Source organism: Camarhynchus parvulus, chromosome 13 (assembly GCF_901933205.1).
Source record: "Camarhynchus parvulus chromosome 13, STF_HiC, whole genome shotgun sequence".
Taxonomy (NCBI): Eukaryota; Metazoa; Chordata; class Aves; order Passeriformes; family Thraupidae; genus Camarhynchus; species Camarhynchus parvulus.
In genome coordinates, this window is record NC_044583.1 from 11,302,381 (window position 1) to 11,320,472 (window position 18,092).

Genomic DNA, 18,092 nt, shown 5'->3' on the forward strand with positions numbered 1-18,092 from the left:
ACTGGGCACCCCCAGCAGCAGGGGGGGGTTCGCTCTGCTCCCCCCCAGTTGTCACTGTTACACTCTATGGGTCATTGAGTCACTGTGTGGCAGCTGCAGGGCAAGGGCACAACAGTCAGAGGACATGGGTGCAAGTGTGGTTACAAGAAGCTGGAGGTCAAGAAGGAGTGAGTTCCAGTTTTTAAAAGGAAGATTTATTTAACAAGTTTCACTTAGCGCAATACACCTAAAAAGGAAATCACAATACAATGAAAGATTAAATCAAGGCCTCAGAATTTTATACGAACACCAAGACCAAAATCCTAAAGTAGCCGTATTGCGTCTCAACATGTTTCCCCCATTAACTTAAAAAAAAAAAAGCTTTAACATGCCTTACAGGATATTAAAAGAAATAAACTAGAACTAACATGCCAAATGTTCACTTTGATTTTCAGACACAGCTCCTATATTGGTTCTTTACAAAAAAGCATGTCTCTTTCAACATGTATTCAAAACAGTGTTGGATGTAATATGGTATAAGAGCAACATTTAACATAATTCAAACAGCTTTAACCTAAATATGCTTACTGCTTAAATACACTCCTACAACAAAACTAACTTGAGAAACGCTCCAAATTGTTTAACAGTTATAGTCTTTACTTGGTTATTACATCGTAGATGAATGTTCATTTCTGTATGTTCAAAAATACTGAACCTGAAAGGTTTTAAAACAATCCTGAATTCACTTACAGTAAAGCATAAATCACAAGCTCGTATTGCAAAACTGTTAAACTTAGTTTTTTGGTTTTTTGTTTTTTAAAAAAGATGTGACCAAAAGTCAGCGATTGGTTACATTCCCCAGCCACCACTCATGTTGGACATGTTGGACATGCCGCCCATGCCGTTCACTCCCATGGATGCGCGGTTCCCACTGCTGTAGTAGCTGCTGTTCATGGCGCCCTGGCTCCCGGGGTCTGAGGGGGAAACCGACAGCAGGTTCACAGCTGCCTCAGGCCGACTCGAAGCATCCTTGCCCCAACGCCTGTCCTTGCTGGGCCACCTCGTAAATACCGTCTACCGTGCCCAACGCTGCAAAGTGTCAGTTTACAGCTCCGTACCCAAAGCCAGTTACCGGATGTTCAACGACAGCACGAGCTCTGCATCATCCCCTTCCCAAGCCAGAGCTTTACCACTGCTCTGTGGGAATAGGGAGGACCCAGCCTCCCATGACCCCCTCCCCCATTTGTACTGTGTTTAAACAAAGCTGGCCTCCAGCTTTTGGGTTAAGTGATCAGAGCAATGCAAGTCTGAGACTGGCATTTCCTGCCCCTTTCAGAATAGTTTTCCACATTTTCCCCCCTCAGCTCCCCATTGCAGCTTTGAATTGATCCCCCCCCCATTCACCAAAATTCACAGTAGCCACACCTTTAACTTTCAGAGCCTGTGCTGCCCAGGTTATAAACACAACCCTTTAACACCAGTGAAGGGCATGTTAAGCCAGCTGCACCTGGCCCAATGGAAACCAGCAAAGAAATGCTCTTACCATAGCCACTCATGCTGCTTTGACCTCCATATCCTCCTCCATAGCCCCCACTCAGCTGCTGGTTGCCTGGAGCACCATAACTGGATTGGCTCCCTTTAAGTTAAGGGTAAAAACATTAAGAACTTGCCGGTCAAGATCTGCTCATCATCAACAAACCCAGCCCTCACCCAACCAACAGCCCCTGCACTCTGGCACTACCTTGCTCACACCAAGGGAAGTTTAACATGCTCAAGGAAAGTGATGGGGTTTCTAAAGACATCCCTGCAATCAAGCAGCAACAAGAACTTTAGAAGTTACTTTTACAATTTCTGTGGACTATACTAAACAGGATCAATCTGCACTGTAACACACCCCAAAAAAATTAAGCTTGTTTTGAGGGACCTCACACTGAGTGCTGCCCTTCCAGAAGCACAGAAGCTCATTAACTGGAGTCACTCATGTGTACACGGTCCTGACAGACTTATTCCTGCCCCAGACTGATTGTGCATCACATCACAGCAGTGCTGTGGCTCAGACACAGATACCTTTGTTTAAACAAACAACTACTCTTCACCTCATCACTGGCCTAACACTCCCTTCTGTAGTTTAAGTATCAGCATTAGAACTATAAACATTTTGTAAACAAATACTATAAAAGCAGCAGTGCATCCACACCCCCCCCACCCACAAGAGAAAGGAGGCCCCCAGAAACCAACCCCACCTTCATCTCCGTAACCAGCCCAGCTGGGTGTCAGGAGGGTATCTGTCTTAGAGGCATAACAGCAACAGGCATTTAAGACTTGTGCTGTAAATACACATTTTAGATTTTTAAACAATTTTGGTGTTTGGCAGAGCAATTCAAACAATTTCTCCCAATTCCAAATATCTCTCTCTCACCACCAAGACTCAGCTTGAATGGCAGGTCCCATGCCACAGATACATCCTCCATCACCAAACCATGTTCTGGTATCCCCCAACAGGGAAGGGGAAGGAGAATAAAAAGGACAGGCATCTCCCCAATTTTACACTACCACACTCCCAAAGAAGCCATTCATCCCACCAGGCACACCACACTCAGCACCACAAGTTTATTTGACCTATTAAAGCTCAAATGTATTTCCAAAAGGATTATATACCTGGCAATGTGCTAGTGTTCCAATCTTGAACTACCCCTTCCGACTCCTTGACTGTGTGATTAAGACAGAATGTTGAACTTCAGTTTTGATGCCAGGCACACAATAAAGCAGGAGCTGTACAAAACGAGCCAGCTTCCAAGTGCAGTGAGACAGTTACATACCCATTGCTCCCATCATCTGGCTGCCATAGGCACCACCAGTTCCTCCTGCTGTAGAATTCAGGAACAGCTCTACATATCTGTGTTCTGCAAGAAGAAAGTTTTCCCGTGAGAGCATTTCACACCAAACCCATGCAGCTTCTCTCACTGCAAGTGAAGCTGCAGTGAAATCTTTGGCATTCCAGTTGCAGCAGATGCACTACACCTCAGTGCTGGCAGCTCCCTAAAGCCACCTGTTCTGAGCAGTCGGACTTACGCATATTTGCTTTGTCTTTGGACATAGCAGCCACTGCGTCCTCGTGAGTAGCAAATTCAACATCCGCCTCTCCGGTTACTCTGCCATCTGGTCCGATTTCAATGTGTACTCTTACAGGGTTCAGAGGTGAGAAGAACTACACATGGAACAGTCACACAGATTAAAACGCACCAATGCAACAGTTTGGGTTTACAACAAGCCATTTTCTCCAGAGGAACACTGCAGCTGCAGGGCAGCTGGTATGTCCCCACAAGGACCCCGGGACCCAAAGCCATGCACTGGGGAGCAGCGTGTGGCACTCACGTTGTAGATGTCATTCTCCGTGGCTCTGTAGGGTAGACCTCGCATGTGGACGCAGTGGCCGGTCGTGCTCTGGAAGGTGGACGATCCGTCGCCGTACCTGTGGTCCGACATCCCTGCGGAGAAAAGAGTCCATTCTAGGTCTTTCAGATGTATTTTAGTTTCTTTTGGGACATGTCGTAAGTTCAGTTACTGTTCCTATTAGAGATCCTTACCTCTTCCAAATCTATCAGAACCAAACCCATAGCCATCATTATACCCATTGTAGTCATCATAACCTCCATAACCTAGAAACAGATTGGACATGTTCATTTCAACTACACAAAGTTTCAAATAAACTTTCATTTCGACTACAGAAAGATCCAAATACACAGTACACACTGCAAACAACAACTACTACAACATTTCATTTCTTCTACAAGAATTAAGGCCAAGGACACATACACAGCTAGGGAGATACTACCAGGTCCAAGAGTTGCTGCTTTTCAAAGGAGCAGCTCTCCCTGGGCCCCCAGGCACTTACCTCCTCCGTAGGCTCCACGCCTCATTCTCTCCAAGCTACTTCCTCTACCCAGACTGTTGTATCCGCGCGTCAGGCCGGGCCTGTCATACGGACCAGGTCTCTGCATGGCCAGCAGCTTGCGGGGAGGGTCGTAGTGAGTGCGCACCTCTGCTCGGCTACTCTTGAAGATCTCAATGTACCTACGAGCGTTTGCACAGGGAGAAGTCAGTCTTTGATTCCTTCCACAAACACCTCACAACTTCACATTACAACAAGCCATTTAGTCATAGCCTTGACACTGGCAGTTAATATTAAGCCAGGTTTCTTTACGTTATGTAGGCAATGACTTTCTATTATTAGCACTACATTACATTTAAATCAGTGTATTTTCAAGAAATTAAAATTACTGAAGGGTTTATGCGCTCCTCATACTTTGCAGTATCCCAGCCTTAAGGGTGGGGGAGCAATATTGTTTCCTCACCCACCTCCCACCAATTTAAAATGTTAGACAAACAATGTAGGAGGGACCAGTGTCCACTCAACTCAACACTGCTGCTCAAGGCAACAGAAACAGAGGGTTAAAAACCCGATCTCCACCGAGAGTTTAACCCATCAGGATGCCACAGAAAGTTCTGCATGTACTACTGAACCCAGCCTATGCTTCAGTGATTCAGCGTAGGCAAAAGGTGCATGCTTCAATGATAAATAGTCACAAGTAAAATTGAATAAAAACCCTTTGTGACAATTTCTTGAAAGCTATGCTTATTACATTGAAGATTAATACAAGTAAGTAAATTTGTTACATTTCAACTTATAAAACAAGTTTAGAAAGTATCACATTTTCTTATGGTAGTAAGAATACTGTGCATGTCTTTAGAGCTAAAGGCAGAATTGGTGCTATTTGAGAAGTTAAAGCCATAGTCTCTCAACTTTGTCATTTCCAAGCTATAGTTTTGAATGCCTGTTATTACTCAATTTTCCAAAGCACATTTTAGTTTAGCCCAATTTTATCTTGTATTTTTGGGTAGATCTAAACAGTCTGTGCCACACACACTGTAGCAATCAATACCTTTACTCATCACCAAGTTAGAGACCACAATTACTATTTTGATTTGGGTGTTAACACTTTCAGAAGAGAGAATATGGATTTAATTGTTTACCATAAGAAAAGTGACAGAGCCAACCAACCATCCATCCCCACCTGTGCCCTATTCTTTCCTTGTGTTTCTTTAGAGCCTTTTCAGCTATTTCCTGTGAAGCAAACTGCACGAAGGCCTCCCCCGTACTCCTCCCCTGGAAGTCCACCGGCAATGTTATCCCATTTGGCACGATTTCCAACCCTTCAACCCAAGGACAAATAACCCCAGTAGGGGGGCAATATTAACATCACAAGCCCAGTCATGAGTTTTTTCTTATAGCTTTAAAAACACCAGAATTTAAACACTTTTAAGAGAATGGTATGTTGATTCTAGAACACCAGAATAAAAAAGGCACTTCAACAAAGAGATCCACGATCACATACCATTCAGTTCAGGTTCTTAACCCACCCTGCAGAGCTCAGAAATGCTCTGAGGGTCAGGGACAGCCCCTCGGAGAAGGCATCTAATGCAGGGTGAGTTAAGAACTTCACACATCATTACAAACCTCGGTAATTCTGCGAAAGTATTTAAGATGAACTTTTTAAGAGAACTTAATTTCAAACACAGTAAGTTAAACAGCTTTATACAGAACAAGTAATTTTACTAGAAGTTATGTAAAATATTTAGTCTTATGCAAATATCAAGTTTCAGCATTTTTTTTATCTTTAGGAGCGCTTAATTAAGAAAAAAATCATGAAGTAATTTTTAAGTATTAGTTCCTGGACAGAAGAGACACATTTTGTATATTAAGCACATAAACAACTTATAAAGCTTGAATTACTTCACCACGTAAGAAAAGAACAGTTTAAAATGCACATGCTTAGAAATTCTCTTTTTCATATCACCAATTCAGAAAACAAAAACAAAAAAAACAAGTTCTGAAATTGTAAAACTGGAAATGTTTCTACTGTATTTTAAAGCAAAACAACAAGCTTCATCATATCTTGTAATAGCAAAACATTTAGAAATCTAGTATTTTGAAAATAACAAATGAAATTCTAAACAATCAACAGATTCCATTCTTAGACATTTTAATAGTCTAATTCCAGTTTGTAAACATAAAACAGCTGCAAAAAAAGTAAAAATTAGTCAAAACAAGGCATTATCTCTTCATCCATAAAAACTTCGAGCTAGGCAACATCAAGGGCCTGGTGAGTTTTTTATCCCATAGGAAGAGAAAGGGGCAAATCAGTAGATCTGTATTTGGGTAGAGCTCAGCGGGTTTTCTCTGCATTTCATTCAATACTAACTCTATGTTGGGAAGAGATCGTGGGCCCTTACTGAGAACCTGCTCCTCACACAGAGCCCAGCGGTGAGTGTGATCTACATCCTTCACTGACCAGGGCCAATCATCCAAGGCCAGGGGTGGAAGTAGCCTCCCACATGAACTGTTCAGCTTTATTTGGAAATCAAGACACTTTTCTATAATCATTTCTTGGAACAGCATGTCCCACCAAGTATAAATTCAAGCACCTTTTTGGCATTCCCTAAATTATTCAATTTATCAAATATTTTAGGAAGTGATCCAAAGGATTCTTCATGCCCAGAAAACTAGTGAAGAATTGCTTTATTTACTTTTAAGACCCATGATAATACTGTTGGATGTACTACTGGGCAATCCATGCCTGTTTGGTTTGTTGGGGTACTTTTAGCATAAACCAATAGCGCTATAGCTACTACTTTTATCCCACATACCTGAAAAAAACTGTACAATTTCTTCTTTACTACAGCCAAATGGGAGTCCTCTAAGACGTACAAAACCATCATTAGCTGTATCAGGGCTGTTGGGACCAGTATGCTTCAGAACCCAATCCATTTCAACGTTGTTTGACTTGAAAACTGTAAAAGGCACTTAGAATTAATGCATTCTGGAGTAAGGAAGAGTTATTAAAGTCATTTGCCTTGAAACTAGTCAACTTATGATATGCAAGTCCATTTGTCCTTTCACATGCATTTTAAAGAGACAAAAAATGCAATTAACCAAAAACCCATCAAGCACAAACACAGTGTAGTCAGTTACTAGACCAACTGAGTCAAACCTTCAACGTATCTGTGTCCCATTGTTTCTCTGTCTTTTTTCAGGGCCAATTTCACATCCTCCTCTGACTCAAGTTCAGCAAATGCTTCTCCACTTGGTCTGCCCTCCCTGGTGTAGATGAAACGGATACCCAAAGCCCCATTCAGAATTTTGCAATCTGAAAATTAAACAGAAAGGCCAGAATTACATTAATTATTACAGGAACAGTGTTACTTTGAAAGTTTCAGAGAGCCTAAAACCAAAAACACATTGAGTATCAATTATATCATAACAACAGAACCAGCAGCATTTCTGTTGCAATGCAACTTTAAAATGACCAATTAACTAAGACACTAACTAAAGTTCCCATTCTAGTCAAACCTCCAGATAAAAGATAATTGCAAATTAGCAATTGCCAAAGCTTTTCTGCCTCAAGTTGAACACACTATCTGCTTTTGATCTTAACTCTCTTATTAGCATGAAATAAGGAATAGTAACAGTCTAAGTGTAATAAACTAAATCAGAACAAAGTCAAATACATCAAATTCCTGAAGCAGTTTTAAAAGGTCCAGTCACTGCAGAAAGCATGTATTTATCACCACTATTTATCACTGCAGAATGCTATTAATCTGGGGAAGGATACACACACACACTGAACACTCATATTGTCCCAATAGACATGAGTCTATTGGGACAATACAAGAACTAAACTGATTTAGCTTTAAAATTCTTGCTTCAGGTTGAACTTTCTTTAAAACTGAACCTTCTCTCTCCTAGTTACTCAAGCAGCAAAGGCAGTTGTGGCTATCCCAGCAACTCAGACTAAACCCCTTTGTATTGAGTTCCAGCTAGCATGAACATGGCTTTGCACTCCAGGTTCTGGCTGAACCACTTGTTGCACTACAAACTGCACCGGCTACTGAATACCTCCTGTAACTGCTCACTACAGCACTCCCACTGCCACAGTGTCCCTGGGAGTGACCCAGAATTGACAACAGAGCCCGATCCCTCTCCCACACCACTTATTCCCCCACAGCCCCACTTACCGGAGAAGAATCTCTGCACCTCCTCGGTGGAGCAAGACCAAGGCAGCCCCCGGACTTTCACGACGTATCCCTCGCTGCTCTCTGTGTTAAGCATCACATTGGGGGTGAGGCTCTGCTCTGTCTCTGCTTCTGTGGTTGCTGGAAAGACCAGAATGGGTCCTTTGAGATGCTGCTCAGCACGGCCGCCACCCGCACCCCCGCAGAGCGCCCGGCGGCGCCCCTGGCCTGTGTCCCGGCCCTCCCTGATCCTCCTCTGCCTCGGCCGCTGCCGCCTCACACACACGGCGCCGCTCCCGCCCCCGGCCCGCGCCCTGCCCCTTCCCCGCACGCACACATGGTGGGGCTCCGCGCTGGTTCTAGGGCTCCGAGCCTGATCCACTGTCCGGAGAGCGCCTAGTCCCGGTCAGGCGGCAGCGAGCGGGCGAGCCTGTAGCGAGAGCGCGCTAGGAAATGGCGGCGGGTGCTGCCGCTTCCGCTGGGCCGGGCCTTCCTCCGCACAAAGAGCGCGGTCCCAGACGCCGCCCTGGCGGGCCCGCGGCCCCCGGCGATGGCGCAGCGCCCGCGGCCGGTTGGCAGGGAGGGCCGTGTGACGAGAGGGCACCCAAGCACCGCGAGCCTCCGCCGAGTACGGGACCGGCCGCGGCGCAGCCAGGGTGGGTGCGGGGCGCATGTGCCCCGGTGGGGCCCGGCCCCACCCCCGGGACCCGCGTGCCGCCTGTGCGCACGCGCCGCCCGCCCGCCGCGCCGAACAAAGCCCCGGCCCCGCGCGCCGCTCGCCACACTGCGCGCGCCCCGCGTGCTGCCGCCCCCGCCCCGGCCCGCCGCGGCTCCCGCGTGGCGCGGACAGCGGAGCGCTCTGGCTGCGCACGCCGGGTGCGCGAACTAGCACTTACCAGCTTCAAAGGCTGACGCTACCCCACGTGAAACAATCTGCTCGCTTCGGTCACTGAAGCCTGGTGTGTTTGGAGGAGATGGGGAAAGAAGAGACAACGGGTCACAATTATCATAAAAGAACGGAAAAGTTAATTCCCTCCCATTTCCTCCAAACACACCAGACCTAGCTAGATTTCACCCTGTATTACCGAGGAGGAAGGAGGAAACTGGAATAACTCATCTAAGAATCCTCCATCCCCCTTCCCCTTGGATAACCAGCTCATGTTTCAACTTGTCTGCACAGTTGATAGAGGACCCATGTCTAGAGTTAAGTAGGCTCCTGGAGCCCCGACATTGGTATTTGGAGCCCAGAAGCTGCTCTGAGTAGTCTCTGGATGAACGCCATCCATCCACGAGTGTTTCTTCTCCAGTCAGTACCAAAACAGACTGTGAGCCTACACTGCCTCATCTCTCATTACATGCTCCGGACTACTAACAACCACCCCACCCCCATAGCTGGATCTTTTAGATTTTTTAAGTGCATGCTCAAGTCTACGTAAGTAAATCAAACAACATGCCCGACTCGTTTACAGAAATGCAAATTAGATTAGTAAGTGGAACCGTGCTACAGTCACTTCCTGCTCAAAGCTCTCTTCTCCATTTCACTCGCCCAACCGCCCATTTTGTAACACCGCGGCGGCGGGAGCTGGGCAGGAGCGGCGGGGGAGGGGGCAGCGCCTCCGCCTCTTCCCGGGGAGGACTGGCGGGAAGCAGCCATCCCGCCCACCCGCCTGGCGGGACGCTTAAAGTGCGCTGGAGCAGCCGGGAACCCCTTGAGTTCCCGCTCGGCACCGCCATGTCTACTCCCGCCAAACGGCACTGCCAGAGCCCCGCCGGCTCCCTCGAAGCCAGCTTCCAGAAGCGCCTCAGGAAGATTTCCATCGAGGGGAACATCGGTGAGCTCGGCGGAGAGGGTGCGGGAGGCGGTTTAGGGTGGTAGGGAGGCCGGGGGAAGGTGGGGGGGGTATCAGGCCGGGAGCACCCCAAGGGGCTGGGATGCCGGGGGAGACAGAGAGAGGGGCAGCAGCGGCGGGCTCTGCGGGGAGAATCGCACCGGGACATGAATCCGGAGCGAGGCAGGGGCGGATGGGGAGCTCCCCGAGCAGGGTGCCCGTCAGTGACACCGAGGCACAGGGCGGGCTCGGGAGCACAAACCCCCGGTGCCCCCCCCCGGGCCGGCCCGTCCGGGGCGGCAGCGCTCGTTCGCTCCCGCCCGCGCCAAGTCCCAGCGCCTGCGCGAACGCTCCCTCGCTCTCCCCCCTAAGCTCCGCCCGCCACGGCAGCTCTAAAATGGCTGCTCCTCGGCCGCCCTTATCACCCACCCGGCCGGGCGCGGCCCCTCTGGCGAGAAAGATTAGCGCAGTTTGCCCCACGGCGGACCCGGCCGGCCCCGCGCCCCAACAGACGCTAACAACTGAAACTGCCCCCTGTCCGTCAGCAGCATCAGAACTATCAACCCCCAGCCCTTTGTGAACTGCTCTAATCTTCCGCAGCTGCGGGGAAGTCAACGTTTGTCAGGCTGCTGGAGAAACACAGCGATGAGTGGGAGATCATCCCCGAGCCCATCGCTAAGTGGTGCAACATCCAGACAGCCGAGGATGAGTATAAGGTAGGTGCACTGGATTTGGGCTGGAAGAAACTGCAGGGAGTTCCACAGCCAGGGAGTTATGCCAAAATCCAGCTATACTTAGTCTGCAGCAGCCAGAGTCATCCCCACTATCATACCACAGTTGGTCAGGCACTCAAATTGTAAAGGCAAGATACTACTGAACGTATATTCCAAATCACATCCCCTACTCCACAGGAATCACACTAAAATCTGGAACTCAAACTGCTCAAAGAAGCTGTCATGAAAACCACTATCACTTGCGGAAAAAGAGTCTCTTAGGTCCTATGCCTAAGCATTTTCTTAGTAATAAAAAGAAGGTCATTAATTCTTAAACAGATCAGAATTCTGGATCGAGAAAAGCAGTATGTTCATATTAACATTTTTCTCTTGCCTTTTAGGAACTTTCAACATCTCAGAAGAGCGGAGGAAACTTACTTCAAATGCTGTATGACAAACCCTCAAGATGGGCTTACACATTTCAGACTTATGCCTGCTTGAGCCGAGTAAAAGCACAATTAAAACCTCTCTCAGCCAAGCTGTACGAAGCAGAACATCCAGTGCAATTTTTTGAAAGATCTGTGTACAGTGACAGGTAATTACAGCACGGCAAGAACTCACATTAACAATTTCCAGGTCTTTTAAAGACATAGAGCTGAGGAAACACTTGATATTTAAACTAGTACCTGCAAGGGAGCAGGCTTGATTAAGGCATTTTTTTCAATACCACCATGCTGTTCTGATGATAAGTGTTTTGGTAGTTCACTTTTTTGTCATTCCTGGCATGAGACTGATGTCTTTCATTGCAGATACGTGTTTGCTTCTAACCTGTTCGAGTCTGGAAGTATTAATGAAACAGAGTGGTCTATTTATCAGGACTGGCACACATGGCTTTTGAATCAGTTTCAATCAGATGTAGAACTGGATGGCATGATCTATCTCAGAACCACACCTCAGGTATGCTCACTGAAAATGGAGGTTTCTCAGTTCCAGTTTCATCTTCCAGAGGCTTAAGAGGGTACAAAAAAGTTATTCTAGATTTAACTCGTTGATGTTCAGCCAACCATTTAAAATTAACACTAAGGTCTAGCATTAGTCTTTCCAAATTAAGGGCCACTTGATCCGTTTAGCTAATTTAACCTACCACACATGATTAATGACCAGGTTTATATTTTTTTTCCCAGAAATGCATGGAAAGGCTACAGATGAGGGGAAGAAAAGAGGAGCAAGGAATTGAGCTTGAGTATTTGGAAAACCTCCACTATAAACATGAAACCTGGCTTCATGAAAGGACTATGAGGTAGGAACCCATTTTCTGTAGCAAGTTTCAACTTGCAGGCAAAGCTTTTTCCTACCTTAAAGCTTTAGTTTTATCGAGTTTACTGCAAGTCTAGTTTCACTCAGGCAGTTGGATACACTCAAATTTATGCCTACTTCAGGTTTCAAGACATGGAACTCCATCTAATTTGAAACCTTTGTAAAGCATTAGCTTCAACTAGAAAGCTTTCTTGTAACTCTGGCAAGGATATGGATTTTGCTAATTGGAAGGATTCGGGAATAAGACACTTAAAATGGTGGTCAGGAGCCAGTCACATACATTTCTCACCATGCAGTTTCTATTTCAATGTAAGGGGCAAACAAGGCCCCAAATACCTTCAAAGTAGCAGAACTGCATTTCAACAAAGTTCAAATATTAATCCTACCTTAAATTTAAACAATAATCAGAAAGGCTTTTGGCAGACCTGTTACACACAAGAAACCTAATTAGCAGCTGAGTGATCTCTGTACACCTTCTCTTAAGCTTCTTATTGACTCTTGCTGGCTTTCCCATCTAAAGAATCTCTGAACATGAAAACAGACTTTAGATTTTTCCCCAGAGGAGTCCAAAATATTCTACTAAAGGGGAAGCGCTACAATTCCAGGAAAAGTACATTATCAGTTTGATCTACTTGCTGAAGTTTCACATAGGATGACCCAAATGCTTAGGAGAGAGAAGGCAGTGCATAGTGTGCAATTTTGGGAATGTTTACATTGTGTACTCATTCCAAACTTAGTAAGGAAGCACTTCCTGTGTCTGGAATAGGAACTGAAGTGTGCAAGAACAAGTTAGAATGTTGTTCAGCACACGCACTACATTTTAGAAATGCCTTCCACACTCACTACTGCTCCCATCTGTTCCTAAACTGAAGCCAAAATGGTCTTGCTTATGTCCAAGACATTATAAATACCAGTCTTACAACCTGTTAAAGAGGTCATCCTTATGAAAGGAAGCTTTAAAATTGCATCTTGGTAAGTGGATTAAGTGGGGGAGACACAGGGCAAGGGAGATTTTGAAAAAATTACTCCATCTTACAATTACAAAATCAGTTCCTCATCATCAATCCCATTACAAGAATGAGATAAAGGAAAATTAAGGTAAAAAAAAACCCTTTGTACATTACTTAAAGTCCAGATTTGTGAAATATATTAAGAGCAACTAAGGACAAACTTAGCATGGGCTTTATATTTAAGTTATGAGCACCATCTTTAGCATTTCAGGTGCATGTGGTAATCAAAAGCAGGGGTCTTGAATGCACAGTATTTCATGTAGATTTTACTCAAACTATGTTCTTCCATTTAACAGAGTTGATTTTGAGAACATTAAGGAGATTCCTATTCTAGTTTTGGATGTTAATGAAGATTTTAAGAACGATAAGATTAAACAAGAGTACCTGGTTGATAAAGTAAGTATGAAGTATAGAGGGGTTTATATCTGCTCTTCTGCAGTTATCGTGCACGCAGTGACACTTCCAGAGTGGGGAGGGAGAGTAAACAACCATTTGAGGACACAAGGAGGGAATAAAGAGCCAAAATGGTGTTTACCAATTCCTACAAAAGGGAAGACTTGGGAAGTAAATGCCAAAAGAAATTCTGGTGGAGTTGTTTGGCTAGTCCACAGGGGAAAAAAAAAACCCTCCACCTAATACTTAAAAGCATGAGGAAGTGCTTTCCTAGGAAACCCTATAAACCATTTTCTTCATCTTGTTCTGGGTCATCAATTTGAGATTACTGAAGAACGACTCCTTTAAGGCAAGACTAATTCCCTCAATTTAACAGCTCTAAATAAACTGGGGAGCCCAATGATGAATTGTGGAGGTATTTGTCATTACATCCTCATAGAAACCAGCAATTAATAGCTTAGCTTAGTTTTGAGCAGACACTCAGACATGCCATCTACCTTGCCCCTCTGAAAGGCCACACGCATTTCAGTTCATGAATTAAATACAGGGGCAAAACATCACTGGAAAACCATAGTAACAGACAATTTCTTCCCAAATAAAGGGAAAAGCCTGGTACTTTTACCATATCAAATAATACATATGCTTTTTTTTTGATAGGTCAAGTCATTCCTGACTTCTTTAGAAGACGAAAATTAATTCAAATAACAAGTCCATGAAGTTCACTCAACAATCTGTGTTTAAAATTTTACTTAAAACAAATGCATTACCTGTATAGCTGATTTTAAAGCAAGCCTGAAATGTAATAACATGATTTGGCGTTTATTTTCATCCTTGTCTGAGCAGTGTGAGTTTTGCTAGACCTTTTTGTATAGCTAAAAAGAACAAATATGGGGTGTTTTGATAGTGATTTTTTTCCTGTATATTCTCTGCTGTTAAATAAAGATTTTTAAATCATATTGCCTCTCGAGTGGCTGGGCTGTCCCCACGGGGGAACTCAGCGAGAGGCCGACACCCAGTAAACAGATAGCAGGCGCTGAGCAGGGCTGTTTTGCAATAACTGGCACGGGTTCACCATTTTAAGACGAGACTGTTATGGCGTCCAGAAACCTTTAGTTTCAACTTCTGCTTTACTGAGTGGCCGTTTCCACCGGATTTACGCTACTTAAGGCTGGACGTTAGACCTGTAACAAACTGTAATTTACGCTTATCTCGTTGGCGATCTCACGCCCACTCCCCCATCCAGCACGGGGAGGGACCCGCGGGCGCGGCAGCGGCGGTGGAGGCGGGACAGCGACCCCGGAGAGCCCCCGCGGCCCCGCCCGACACGACGCACGCGGCCGGGGGGGGGGGGGGTTGAGCGGCGCACGCGGCCGGGCCCGTCCCCGCCGCCCCCCACCCGGCGCCATCGTGAGGCCTCCGCGGCACCGGGCCCGGGCTGGCGGCACCACGAGGGCCCGATCGCCCTTTCTCCCATCCCCCGGTTCCCTCCCGCCACCCCCTCCCCGCCCGCCGTCGCTGGGCCTTACCCAAGCCGGGGATCTCGCCCTCGGTCTCCTCAGTGTGACAAGGGTCCATCTTGGCCGCGCCTTCCCCGCAGGGGCCGCAAGAAGAACAAAGCTGGGCGGGGGCGCTCAGTCGCTGCGCGAACAGAAACAAAAGCTCAGCGGCGGCCGAAGGGGCGTTTGGAAAAGGTGGATCGGGGCTCCGCAGGGGGTTTCTCGGTACTCCCGCGAGGATGGGCAACGATACAGCCGCCGGTATTCCCGCTACCGCCCGCTCGCTCCGTCTGCGCAGCGCCCGTTCCGCGCCTATAAATGGCCGCCGGCCGCGCAGCGCCGCGCGCTGACGTCACGCGCCGCCCGCCCCCGCCAGCCAATGGCCGCGTGACAAATTGAACGCAGCCAGTCACGTCCGGCCCCCCGCGCGCGCGGTGGGGGGGGGAGGATAATGGAGGGGGGAGCGCGCGACCGCCCCGGGGGTCCCGCGAGGCCCTGTGCCCCCCCGCGCCCGCCGGGGGACCCGAGTTTGAGTCCCCAGGGACCCACGTTCGAGTCTCTGCCGCCGGCCTCGGCTCCGGTTCGAGTCCCGCCCCCGCCCGTTCCTCTCCCCGGTTTTAGAACATGGCGGCGGCCTTGTCCCTCCCCCCCACGCCCGCCCCGGCGCCCCCACTCGTCCCCGTTCCCCCGGCACCCCCGCTCACGGCGAGCTGCAGCCGCGGGGCTCCGGCAGCGATCGGCGGCTCCGCGCACTGCAGCACCGCCCGCCGCCGGTGTCAGCAGGGCTCGGCTCCGCCTCCCGCCGCGGCGGGGGCCGGGCACGGCGGGGCCTGCGCGGGGCTGGCCGGGGCTGCCTTGAGGGCTCCCCCGCACATTCGAGGGCCGCCGTGTGGCGCAGCCCGGGCCCCGCTCCGGCACTGCTGGGGCTATTCGGGTTTGGCGCAGGAGGTTCCTGGGCCGGAGCTGCCCCTGCAGTCCCCGAGTGGGCGCTGGGAATTCTCTCATGTCCTCTGCGCCCTCAGACCGCGCTCTCTCGACCAGACACACCGTCTCCACAACAAATCGCGAGTGAAGCAGGTTCAGGTTAAAATAGTTGCAAGGGAGCGTTGCTGTGGGGTTGAACAGATAAGAGGTGACCTTAGGACTGTGAAGGTGTGGTGCCGACTCCAAGCTTTGTTTCTGGCCGAGTGTTAGTGTAAAGCAAATCCCTTTGCTAATCCCCGTTGAGGCCTTTGTGTTTCTAGCAGTGAGATAATGATAATTTTTGGCTTTTTATAGTGTGTATTAATGTTCATACACTGAGGTACGTTTACTGTGTGTCATTTTATTAGTCCTGATTGGTATTTTTAGTCCCCATTACTGCATTTGAAAAAGGACAGAAAATGTGTTTTCTGTTGTTTATGCATCATGATCCACGTGATTAAATGGCTTTAAAGAGAGCTGTAATGGCTGTTCTTTTGCTATCTAATTTACAGTGAGAAATTAATCCTGATTTGCCTAATATTTTCTTGATCTTATGTTTATTTAGTTAAACAGGATTCTGATGTAAGACCTATCTTTAGAGGTCTCTTAGGAAATTAAAATCATCCTGTGTTCACACTGACCAGAAGTTCTATGTATCCTTCCAGTGTTAGAAGAAAGGTCATATGACTTCTTTCTGCAAATATGTATCTGCTACTAATCTTAGGCAAAAAACTCAGCCATAACCCACAGTAAGTTTGGTACAGCCACTTCCAAGGGAAGAATGTGACTGTGAGCAGCAGGGGCAAGCAAAGACATAAACAGTTATCAGAAGAGTTTTGATTAGCCAATGTATATGCTGGTTTGAAAGACAAAAATAATTAACAATTCAAATGGAATTACTGCTAACAGGGCAGCCCTTTTCCTCAGAGGCCTTGGCTGGTTAAGTGCTTTTCTACATGGGGGTGGTCTCATGGTGTGTGAGCACTAGCACAGAGGGAGACAGGAGATAAAAATCTTCCTGAAAACATTGGTACAGTTTCTTCCTTCCAGCATTTCTTCTAGGAGTCCGGCATCATGTTTACCTGGCTTTTGTTTTATGGTGTGAGACTGACACCTGCACCTTCCCCTCCAACAGATCCAGTTGAACCCCAGTGTGTCTGTCACAGCTCATGCTGCAGCTCTGGGTACATGGTTTTTCCTGAAAGGGCTTTGTTCTACTTCAGAAGTTCACTGTTTCATTCCTGTGATGGGGAAAGACACACCTGCTGCTCAGACAGCAGGGGAGAGGAGCTCCTCTCATTTTCCCTTTTGCATTCCCAGAAGTTTTTGCCCCATTTGAGTCAGCTGGGGCAGTGAGGGCTGTAATCCGAACTGAGCTCAGCCTGCTGGGTGTTTTAGTGCATCAGGTAGGAAATGGGCAAGGAGGTTGATGCTTTGTGAAGGCTGACCTAGAAGAGAGACTAGAGAGAGTTAAAGAATAACATAGGTGTTTATTAGAAGGCTGCAATGGATACACCTTGGGCAGTACAAGAGCCCACCCAAGGTGATCCCAAAATGCTCACAAAATGGGTGACCAGTCATAGGCTCTCACACTTTTATAAGTTCTGGTCCATTAGCATATTGGAATTAATTGTCCAATTATATCTTTAGCTTATGAAGTCCCATCCTTCTTGTTTTTCTCTCTCCAGTGCACTGTTGTTTATGCTTTTGGGCCTGAGAGTTGGATCATTTGTCCTTGGTCCCCAGCTACAGAAGGAATTGTTTTGTCTACCTACTCTGTGAAGAGAGCTTACTGTGCCCTAATATGAAGCTCAGAACTACACACTAAAGCAGCACAGAATCTGAAAAATATACAAGCTAAAACCTGAGGCATCAACGTGGCCTCCAGAGTAGAAATCTGCCAGATAGTCACAGCCCCTGTGCAACATCCCAAATTCCCTACAGGTTGATGGAGAGGAGCCCCAGTCCAGCCTGCTGAGAGATGCATAAAGCTGAGTACACATGTGGAGTGTTAAGCTGGACCGAAGTAAAGCTTTTGAAACCTGCTACCTGCTCAAGCATTTTCTGTTTTATACCAGTCTCTCTTTGTTATCTTGCTTGCACTTCTTCCCAGGGCAAGAAAATAATGAAGAAAATCTGCAGCTCTGCTTTGAGGGTTTCATAATCATCCAAACATATGGAGACACTGTGTGTGTCTGGGAGTGGAGGAGATGCTCATTTCTGAGTTGGTTTTGGAGATTTTGTTGCAATGCAAAAAATAATTGCCAATGATTCTTTCATGGATTAGTATTTGCCATTACAGGGAGAATTTATCAGAAC

The 18,092-nt window shown here is 47.1% G+C and overlaps 2 protein-coding genes across 10 annotated transcripts; one reads left to right on the forward strand and one right to left on the reverse strand.

Annotated features, from left to right (window-relative positions):
- Positions 1–169: 169 nt before the first annotated feature.
- On the reverse strand, positions 170–15,620 carry HNRNPH1 (heterogeneous nuclear ribonucleoprotein H1). 9 transcript variants are annotated; one of them, XM_030957732.1, is made up of 15 exons: positions 15,515–15,620; positions 14,841–14,952; positions 8,949–9,008; positions 8,056–8,193; positions 7,032–7,187; positions 6,688–6,831; positions 5,055–5,193; positions 3,875–4,053; positions 3,567–3,638; positions 3,355–3,488; positions 3,052–3,187; positions 2,799–2,882; positions 2,638–2,688; positions 1,523–1,615; positions 173–953 (listed from the first exon to the last, which is right to left on the reverse strand). In XM_030957732.1, the coding sequence occupies exons 2-15, from the start codon at positions 14,887–14,889 to the stop codon at positions 829–831; spliced, it is 1,560 nt and encodes a 519-aa protein (XP_030813592.1). In that variant the 5' UTR covers positions 14,890–14,952; positions 15,515–15,620; the 3' UTR covers positions 173–828. The 9 variants fall into 9 exon arrangements, with proteins under 9 accessions (XP_030813591.1, XP_030813592.1, XP_030813593.1 ...); XM_030957733.1 differs by having other exon boundaries at positions 15,505–15,521; XM_030957731.1 differs by lacking the exon at positions 15,515–15,620 and having other exon boundaries at positions 170–953; positions 14,841–15,148.
- Positions 9,618–14,264, forward strand: LOC115908869 (deoxycytidine kinase-like). The gene is made up of 7 exons (XM_030957741.1): positions 9,618–9,884; positions 10,482–10,597; positions 10,996–11,189; positions 11,404–11,551; positions 11,779–11,894; positions 13,218–13,317; positions 13,972–14,264. Exons 1-7 carry the CDS (start codon positions 9,785–9,787, stop codon positions 14,008–14,010), a joined length of 813 nt encoding a protein of 270 aa, XP_030813601.1. The 5' UTR covers positions 9,618–9,784; the 3' UTR covers positions 14,011–14,264.
- Positions 15,621–18,092: the final 2,472 nt, after the last annotated feature.